General features: G+C 31.7%; 2 protein-coding genes across 2 annotated transcripts; one reads left to right on the top strand and one right to left on the bottom strand.

The window, feature by feature from the left end:
• The first annotated feature begins 704 nt into the window (after positions 1-704).
• LOC105775105 (F-box protein At2g39490) lies at positions 705-2,524 on the top strand. The gene is made up of 3 exons (XM_012597639.2): positions 705-1,499; positions 1,846-1,998; positions 2,110-2,524. Exons 1-3 carry the CDS (start codon positions 705-707, stop codon positions 2,458-2,460), a joined length of 1,299 nt encoding a protein of 432 aa, XP_012453093.1. The 3' UTR covers positions 2,461-2,524.
• A 2,722-nt stretch (positions 2,525-5,246) lies between these two features.
• On the bottom strand, positions 5,247-6,566 carry LOC105778501 (aquaporin TIP1-3). The gene is made up of 3 exons (XM_012602216.2): positions 6,348-6,566; positions 5,969-6,219; positions 5,247-5,881 (listed from the first exon to the last, which is right to left on the bottom strand). Exons 1-3 carry the CDS (start codon positions 6,478-6,480, stop codon positions 5,507-5,509), a joined length of 759 nt encoding a protein of 252 aa, XP_012457670.1. The 5' UTR covers positions 6,481-6,566; the 3' UTR covers positions 5,247-5,506.
• Positions 6,567-10,114: the final 3,548 nt, after the last annotated feature.

Here is a 10,114-nt window from a genome sequence, read left to right as displayed (position 1 = left end):
AATTTTTTATAAATTTTTGAAATTTGTATCTGCCACATGGCGTACTAAAACGCTGTCATGTGCCACTAATGGATTGGTTATAAGTATCACGTCAGCATAAACTAACGGTGTTAGTGCAGAGGTACCAACCTAGGTGACGGATTTCAAGTTCAATTACCAACTAAGTACAAAAAAAAAAATAGATACCAACTAAATACTTTTGGACAAATTTAGGGGCAAATTACATATTAACCTTTTATTTAATTTAAAAATATTCTAATTTTTTATTAATATAAACAATATTAAGAGCGAGTGTTTTCTTAAAATAATTCTATGTAAAATTGAAATTTTTATTAGAAAAAATATAATAAAAATTGATATATATATATTTTATAAACTCAAGTTTTTCCTTATAAAATCCTTTAAAAAGACAAGAGTATGTGTTTGGTTACTATTAACACTTTGATACAGCATTTCCTTCCAATTATTTAGCATAATTAGAAAATTTTATTGAAATCAAAGTTGCTTGTGATTTTTTATTTTGACTAAGATTAAAACTAAGCAAACCCAATAAAGAAACTTGTATATAAAAGCTCAAAGTAATCAGATAAGCAACTGAGATTGATTTGCAATTGTTCTCCATTTTTGCAAATCACCCAAGACAATCAAGCAATATATAAAGGGGCTTCCAACATCTCCAATTTTGAGTACTCTAGAGAGTTGCCATGGAAGATTTCATAAGTAGTTTACCAGATGGACTACTTTTCCACATAATTTCTCTACTTCCCTTTGAATCTGCAATCCAAACAATTTTCCTATCAACTCGATGGAGATTTCTATGGAACCTGCCATTGGTTCAACATGGCACCAAAGAAGATGTTCCCTCTGCAGTTTCTGGGTTCATTGCAAATTTTGATGAACACAATCCAACAAGGAATACCAGAAGATTTCGGTTCCATTTCGGGGAATACGGTCTCTTATCAGCCATACTTGCACCTAACAATAAGCTTCACCTTCATTTCTCAGCTGAAAACATGCAAAATCCAACACATTTTAGTTGGCAAATTGAATTGAATAACCCCCAAAATCTCAGTGATCATCAGCCAACTCCCTGTACTTTCTTCGTTAAGACCCTTAATTTGACATCAGTAAACCACCTAAGCAGTGAAGCAGTTTCGTGTATGGTCTCGAAATTTGTGCTTCTTGAGAACCTGAATATCATTGGGTGCCATGGATTGGAATCAATGAGCATTGATTCTGATACAAAGCTTTTGAGCTTAACCATCTTTGATTGTCCACACTTAAAATCTCTCCATATTAGATCCTATAAACTTAGGACTTTTTTGTATAGAGGGAAATTTCCATGGTTTCTGCCTGAGTTTCATTTCAACCTTGGAAATGCCATGCTTGATTCTAGGCAAGGCCCTGCTTTCAATACCTTCAAAATATGTGATTTTGATCGAGTGCTGCTGACCATCAAGAATTCTGAAATTCTTACCTTGTGCAAATGGACTTTTGAGGTATGTTCTCTATTTCTCCAACTCTAGTTTCTAGTCCTAACCAACAAAAAAAACTGGGGATTTCGCTTAATTGATTCAGACATTCACCTTGATATCAGTTTTAAGATTTGAATCCAAACTTTTATAATTCGTATGTTTTCTATTAAATTATGTCGCTTTCAACATGATTATAATAAAATAAAAATATTTAAGTTAAATTCAGTTTATTCGTGCAATCATCCTTAAAAGGTGACATATTGAGATTTAAGTCTTTAACATTTTTATATCAAAACCGAAAACTTTTAATTAAAAAATATTACTTTATAATTTCTTGTTATTGAATATAATTAAATTTTTTTAAATACAGGCATTAATTTGTCCATCTCTATCATCTTTTTTCCAATTTTATAAACTAAAGGAGCTATGGTGGATCGATAATTATTCAAAGGGATTTTACAATTGTGATGCTTTAATCACATTCGTAAAACTTTGTCCTTCCTTAGAGCTACTCTTTGTGACAGTAAGCTTAATTTTCCTTTCACTTTGACTGTGTGAAATTACTTCATTTAATCATGAATTAGACATAACACTGCAAATTTCCTTTTACTTCGATCCTTACCTGTGCGCGCAGATTGATCACAATAGCTATGTCATGCCAAATGCAACCAAATGTTCCAAGCAAGTACGCAGATGCACAAAATTACAGCATCTCAAAGTGGTTAAATTGGAAGGATTTGACAATCAAGATAATGAGATTTTATTGATCGAACGTTTACGAGATATCATCGCCATCGAGCCATTAATCTTATCGACATCGGACGGAATATGTCTCCGAAACTTTATTAGGGTTCCTTCTCTTGATTCTCACCACCCAAAGGTGTCTCATTCATTAGTGTCACAAGAAATGTATTCTTACAAGTTTGTTCAAGTGAAACACAATAATCAGTTATGTCCCAAACATGGTCACATGATAAGTTCGTAGGGTTACCAAATCATAAATATATAAATTCCAACACTATTTTTATAATGCACTTTTTTGTTGTATAAATTCTACACTTCAAAGATATATACATAGTTTAGTAAGATCACGTGAATTAATAACATCCATCTATTTCCTTGTTTTTCTTCAAACTTTTTAAAGTTGAATACTTAAATAGGAGCAACGAAAGCATACGACTCTTCCCTGTTTGGTTACCGGGAAAGTAAGTAGAGAAAATGTAAAAAAAGGGTGTGCTACATGTTTGAAGATGAAGAGAGAAAATATGTTCATAGGTTTCTTTTTTTAGTGAGCCTTTTTTTAATAGCAAGCGCAAAGTCAAAATCAAAAAAAAAAAACAATAGAGAGGGGAAAATTGGATTAAGGGATAAAATACAATTTTTGTAACACACCGGTTTTAAGGTTAGAAGTTTTGAGGTTTTAAGTAAGGGTCAGTGAGTAAGTTGAACTATTGTGTTTATTTTCGCATTTTAATGTTAGAATGAGCCTGTTGGTTTGGTGGTTAGATATGTATTAGTTTATCTTTGAGTTCTAAGTTTGAATCCTTATGTGTGATTTGAGGAAGTAGTCTTATTTTAGAATTGGTTTTTTCTTAAGTTTTAAAATATTTATTTATTTTTAATTATTGTATCAAAAGTCTTTCCCACGTTCTTTTTCCATTCTTTTCCTCCCTCTTCATGTTTTATTTCTTGTTTCGTTCTTTCTCTACTTCCTTTTTCTTTTGTTTCCCCAATTTCTAGATTTTCTTTTTTTGCTTCGTTTTCGTGGGTTGTTTTCGTCTCGCTGGATATAGCGTGGTATTCTGTTCTCGTTTCAATCGAAATCGAGTAGAAGTGTAAGTGTGTGGTTTTGGTATTGATTGGTTTTCTTTTAGTTGTGTTTAATCCATCCTAACATGTTCCTTTTTGGGTTGTTGTGTATTCGTAATCAAGTTTTCAAAATGATAGTCGAGGCGTCGGTCATTTGTTGTGCGTTGGAAGCGCTTGTGTGTTCTAAACTATTCAAATTTCTTCATCAAATTGTTGAATGGATTCTATGGAATTCGGAAATTTTTGTGTGTTTCTGAAATTAAGTGGTTAGGGGTTGAACTGAAAACGAAATGCATGAACTCAAATTGGCTTCGGCGTGTCTCAGTATTGTCGATGTTAGGGATTGATTTGCTAAGGAAAAACACAAATTTCAGACTGTTTTAGGGTGGTTTCGTGACCACACGGGCATGTGCCGCACACGGGCGATCCACACGGCCGTGTGGCTGAATTTGGGGATTTTTCGATTTCCACATGGGCATGTCCCTTGGACACACACACACGACTATGTCTCTTAGCCACACGAGCGTATGAGATTTCCACACAGCCGTGTACCTTATTTTAATTTTAATCTATTGCTTATATGATATATGTCGAATGTTCTTTTTGGCTATATTTTAATTCTAATCTCTTTAATTTTATGGTTAAATTTTAATTTTGATCTCTATATTTCACTTCTTTTTTTTACATAAGAAATAATGGCTAAATTTTAATTCTAATACCTCCATGTTTTTATGGTTAAATTTCAGTTTTCATCTCTATATTTCTCTCAAATCAATAGTCTAAGGCCTTCCTTGGCTAAATTTCAACTCTAATCTCTCTAATTTTTATGGTTAAATTTCATTTTTATCCCTATATTTCAACCAAATTTGAAATTTAATTTCTATACTTTAATTTTAACATAATTTTCAACTTTATAATGCCATTAGTTAGTTGAAATACTTTATTCTTATTAAAATACTTATGTGAATTTTAAGAATTGGTAATACCGTTAAAATTCTCTATTAAATTGAAGTTAATTATAATGCCGCTTTTTATTACATGGATACCAAATGAGTACTTATTTTCAAATTTCAAAATGTTACACTAACAAATTTGATAGAAGAATTTAAATGGTATTTTAAATGAATCTAAAATTTTAATTCAGATTAAATTTTCAAAAAATATAGATATTAAATTCTAAATATATATATATATATATAAAGAATATTAAATTTTAAATATATAAAAAATATTTTTTTAAGAATATTACCATATTTAAATTTTTATTCTATAATTTAATAAATGAATAACCCAACATGAAACGTGATTGAAACCATACTAGTTAATTATCAATTAAAGACTTTTTTTTATTATAGAGTTTTTGATAGTCTGATATTTGAATTTTAGAAAGAAGAGTGAAATTTTCTGCGGTAGGGAAGAATAATTTTAGTCATCTTTGTTGTGGGGAATTTGGGCACCAAATGATGCACCGAAGGACGTCACATCATGGTTACATGGCTCTTTTAATTCTTAATTTTTTTAGACTTAATTATAAAACTGATCCTTAATTTATATTATTTTTTTCATTCAAATATCTAAAGATTTTTTTTGGTTAAAAGTTGTATCTAAACTATCAATTTTATTTTATTGACTAATATTATGATTTGGAGTAAAATGAGATAAATTAATAAATTAATTATTATTTTTTATTAGAAAATTTTAAATACCTAAAAGGGCAAAGTGATAGAGGGTTAATTTTGCATTTAAGTCACTCTTTAAAGATTGAATGGTTGATGTTTATAAATAGGATGTTCATAGATATTTTGAACAGTGGAAGATAGTATATGGCTCCTCCAGGTAGATAGATGTCTGGAAACAAACAACACAATTTCCTGCAAACTGAAAGCTTGTGTTGTCTTGTTTTTGAAACAGCTGTCTTTAATTAAAGAAGTTCATGGACAATTTGAAGTGGGAAACTTGCAATGATGAAACTATTTAAATAGATTAAAATTCGAGTGAATGTGGGATACATGTACGTGTTTAACATAACCAAAAACTTATGTCGGATTCAGTAAAATCAAGAGGCTTTTAAATGCTCATTCAACACAAATTTGAAAACAAATTACAACTACTACAACTCTAAATTCATTTCCCTTCTTTTTTTTTTTCTGTTCTCTTTGACCTAAAAATGTCAGAGAGAAACTTGGCCCCTGACATGAATTTGTCTTTTATTATTATTATTATTAAAAATCATTGGAAGGGAGAGGCTGATGGGTGCCATCACAAATGAAGATATTGTCATAGATGATGGCAGCAATGGCGGCTCCGATGAAGGGACCAACCCAATAGACCCAATGGTTAGTCCATGTCCAGCTAACAACAGCAGGACCGAATGAGACTGCCGGGTTCATCGAGGCACCATCGAAAGCACCACCAGCCAAGATGTTGGCACCAACTATGAAACCAATTGCAATAGGAGCAATGATCCCCAAATCTCCCTTTTTTGGATCCACGGCCGTGGCGTATACCGTGTAAACTAGGCCGAATGTCATGACGATCTCGAAGATCAGCGCGTTCCAGGTGGATACACCCGAGGATAGCGCAAAAGCTGATGTTTCCTACGGTTCATTGAAACAAGCAATATTAAGCATTAAACTAATTTTTTTTTTTTACATGAAATTAAAGCTATGGATAGGAGGGGTTACCATTCCACCGGAGGCAAACTTGAGAAGCAAGCAAGCGACAACGGAGCCTAGCAACTGCGCAATCCAGTACGAAAAGCTTCGTAACAAAGTAATGTGGCCACCGATGAATGCCCCGAAGGTGACAGCAGGGTTAACATGGCCACCTGAAATGTTTGCACCAACCGAAACCGCCACAAACAAGGCAAAGGCATGTGACAATGATGCAGCTACCAGCCCCGCTGGTGTGCTTGACCCATTGTTCGTTAGCTTGTCTGCAATCAAATAAAACATTAGCCCCTTAATAGTAATTATTTGTTAGATTAATAATTCTTTTCATTTTGAACCTTTAATCACCCATTCTACGTGAAAATAACAAAAGCGAATGAACTTTGAATCTTACTGTAAGCCATGCCGGACCCTTCTCCGGCAAATACAAAAATAATCATGGAAAAGAATTCAGCCAAAGCCGCTTTTATCACAGTCGGATGGCTGGCCTCTCCCGGTGCCCCAACCGCAATTCTATGTATCGGCATTTTTCCTCAACCTAAATTTTCTTTGATCAAAACAGGTTTGCTACTTTGGTTTCTAAGAAAGTAGCTTTTGTGTGTTTAAAGTGTTTAATAAGAGGTTGAATTTTAAATATACCTAAAATAACGGCTAAGTAACCGGTAATGCAGGTACCCGGTAAAAAAGGAGCACAGTGGAAGAGTAGGGGGCCGTGGTTTTTTATGCCACATGTCGGTGACTTTACAGCTAATAAATGGGACCTCTGATAGCCACGCGTGTGGCTGTGATTGAATGTAGTTAATGATGCGGTGGGTCACGATGATAATTGTGTGGTGTGTGGTCCGTTGAGAGTCTCGTAGAGGCGACCGAGATGGGCGGCTAGAAACCGACCATTTGAATATTCAATATCACAACGTGCAATTATTGTGGGCCCATAGGAATGCAACCCCTAGTATTGAGTTCCAGGGATGAAAAAACCCGGATCCGATGGGTTTTGATCCAACTCGATTTGATTAGGTCACAATTTTTTTAAACCGGATTTTAAGGTGTTTGCCACAATATCATTATTAAAATTTAAAATATATAATAATAAAAGTTAGGTTAAAATACTAAAAAGCTTTTCGAAAATCAATTGGGTCTTAGTTCAAAAGTGCAAATAATTGGACCTTTAACTTAAAAATAACAATCAATTGCGCCTTTCGAATAGAGGTGTTCATGGGTCGGGCGGCCCGGCCCGGACCGACGGCCCACCCGAAATATGAGAGGGTTCGGGTAAAAATATAAACCCAAAATATGGGTTTGGGTAAAAAAATGAGGCCCGTTTAAAAAACGGGCCGGGCCTCGGGCACGACTTTTTTGGCCCGGGCCCGGCCCGAATATATAATAAAAAATATTTTTTTATATTTTTTAAATTTTAAAATACTTTTTTAAAATTTTTTTAAAAATTGGTGTTTATTTTTAAAAAACGGATCGGGCCGGGCCGGGCTCGGGCCTAAGAAATTTTTTCCGGGCCGGGCCGGGCTCGGGCCTAAGAAATTTTTTTCGGGCCGGGCCTGGACAAAATTTCAGGCCCATATTTTGGGCCCGGGCCTAGTATGCTGGCCGAAATTTTTTACGGGCCCAGCCCGGCCTGGCCCATGAACACCTCTACTTTCGAATTATCATTTCTATTAAAGGCCTCTCACGAGCTATTAAGTGTTAATGTAGCAGGTGATATGATAGTTGACATGAAAATTTTGATGATGTGGCAGCTAACATGGAGTGTTTAAATGATTTTTTATTCTTTTAGGGGAGTGTTATTGATTTTTGGAGATTATATAAAAATTCTCAAGAAATTATAATTTTTTTAAAATATTAAAATATTTTAGAAATTATAGAAAATTATATAAAATAACTAAATTGAAAATATTAAATTTATTATAAAATTTATAGAAAATTATTAAATATCATAAAATTTTAAAAAATTATAAATATTGCTAAATGTTATAAAATTTTATTGATATGCTATGAAATAATGAAAATATTAAATAAATATTATAAAAATCTAGAAATGATAGAAAGTTATATAAAAATAATTAAAATGATAAAATCTATAAAAATTAATGAAAAAAAGTTAGAAAAGCTTATTGAAAGTATAAAAAGTTGTAAAAATTAAAATATATAGTAGAAAATTATAGTTTTAATTTTTTTTTATTTTTGAAGGTTTGGATTAGATTTTAATGAGGGAGCCTGAAGTGTGATGATAATCTGATTTGGATGGGATGTTGAGTAAAGGGTTCAAAAAATAATAGATTTAGCGTGTGGTAATTTAATGTGAGTAATGAATAATAGTTTTGGTTGAAGAAACATGACCAATACACGTTGATAAGGATGGTTTACAGTATGATGTGGGTCAACATGAGTGGGAAAACAAAAAAAATGAATAGTAATTTTTATTAAAAAACTTATAACTTATTATAAATTATCATAATATTATAATTTTTTAGAAAATTATAAAATATATATATAAGTTATTAAATATTATAAAAAATTAAAATTGTTGCTCTTTTTATAAATTTTTATATAATTTTTGAAAGTTTTATATAGTCCCTAAAAATCAATTAAGTTCTCCTAAAATACTTAAAAAGTCAATTAAGACCTCCTAAAATAATAATAAATCAATTAAGCCTTTCACGTCAACATTTTTTTACGTCAATCGTCATGTCATCAAAATTTTCACGTCAACCGCCACGTGAGCACTTAATAGTTTGCCAGGAGCCTTAATAGAAATTACTTTTCAACAAAAGGACCCAATTAATTGTCAAATTATATTCGAGAGATTTTTTTAATACTTTAACCTAAAATTTATATTAATATTTACTTTATTATAATTATACCTAAAAAGCCATTAATAGTATCATTAAAATAATAAAAAATATAAAATTCGTGGCATATTAAATGGAGTTAACTTTGATTTTTGGAGTTGGGTTCAAAATTTATATTAACCTAAAAGAAAAAGGAAAAGGAGGAAACCAAAATTATTGGTAGGGGGACAAAATGAGATGTTACACCAACCCCAAAATTAATAATGTACAGTCATATCATATTGGACCGACCATCTCCCCAACAAAGAGCTTCTCGTACAATCAATTACGTCTTTTGTTAATAATTGAATTTATTTTCCTTCTATGATTGATTATTGAAGACTTGTCTCCTCAATAAGGACGTAATCATTTATTACGTTGCTTGAATAAAATATTATGATTTGCCCATTTTCCTCCCCATTTTAGGATAATTGTGAGATTAAGCTTTACACCATTATTATATATCTTTCTATAATTCTGGTTTTAACCTTTTTATTAGGTTGAAATTAGAGATTATTTAATATATTAGTTTTATAATGTTAGTAATAAGTTCAAACTAATATCAACAAGTGTTGAGTGTAGTGGTAAGATAAATTGTAAAATTGTTGGGAATAACAACCACAAATCCTAAACATGAATTATAAAACGGACATAGAGAACATAAAAAAATAAGTCCCGATCAATAATACTTTTAGTTGATGTCATTAAAGTAATAATATGTTTTTTTTTAAGAAAAATTAGTTTTAAGTATTTAGTTGATATGTAAAGGCGGATTTGGGGGAGCTGGCAGGGGCCTCGACCCCTCTAAAATGGAAAATTTTCTATTTTGACCCTTTAAATTTTAAAAAATTTAAATTAGTAAAAGTAAAATTACACTTTGACCCCACTAAAAATGATAAAATTTTGTTTTAATTCTTTAAAAATTATAAAGATATAGACAATTTAATTTCAATCCCCCTAAATTTTTTTCCTGACTTCAACCCTACTGATATGTAAATTGATTATTATTTCTTTTCTAGAGGGTTAGGGTGAGGGTTGTCCAAAAATTGACTCGAAATTGATGTTAATTGAAGACTCGAGAGCACAAGTCTCTATTAATGGTTCAACAAACATATACATCAATGCTAGTTACACCGTTAATCGCAATTCACTTTGCAACTAAACAACTGTTCAACTTATCATATATGTTTACATATTTTAATACAAATTATGTGATTAATTATTTTAGATTTTGAGGTGAAGTAAGAATTTTAATTGAAGAGCTTGTGTGATCAAGTTGAAGGAGATCTAATTTCTATAGAAATTGGAATGAAAGAAC

Source organism: Gossypium raimondii, chromosome 10 (assembly GCF_025698545.1).
Source record: "Gossypium raimondii isolate GPD5lz chromosome 10, ASM2569854v1, whole genome shotgun sequence".
In the NCBI taxonomy this organism is placed as follows: Eukaryota; Viridiplantae; Streptophyta; class Magnoliopsida; order Malvales; family Malvaceae; genus Gossypium; species Gossypium raimondii.
Note: the sequence above shows the minus strand (reverse complement) of the source record. Positions and strands in the feature narration are given on the sequence as shown.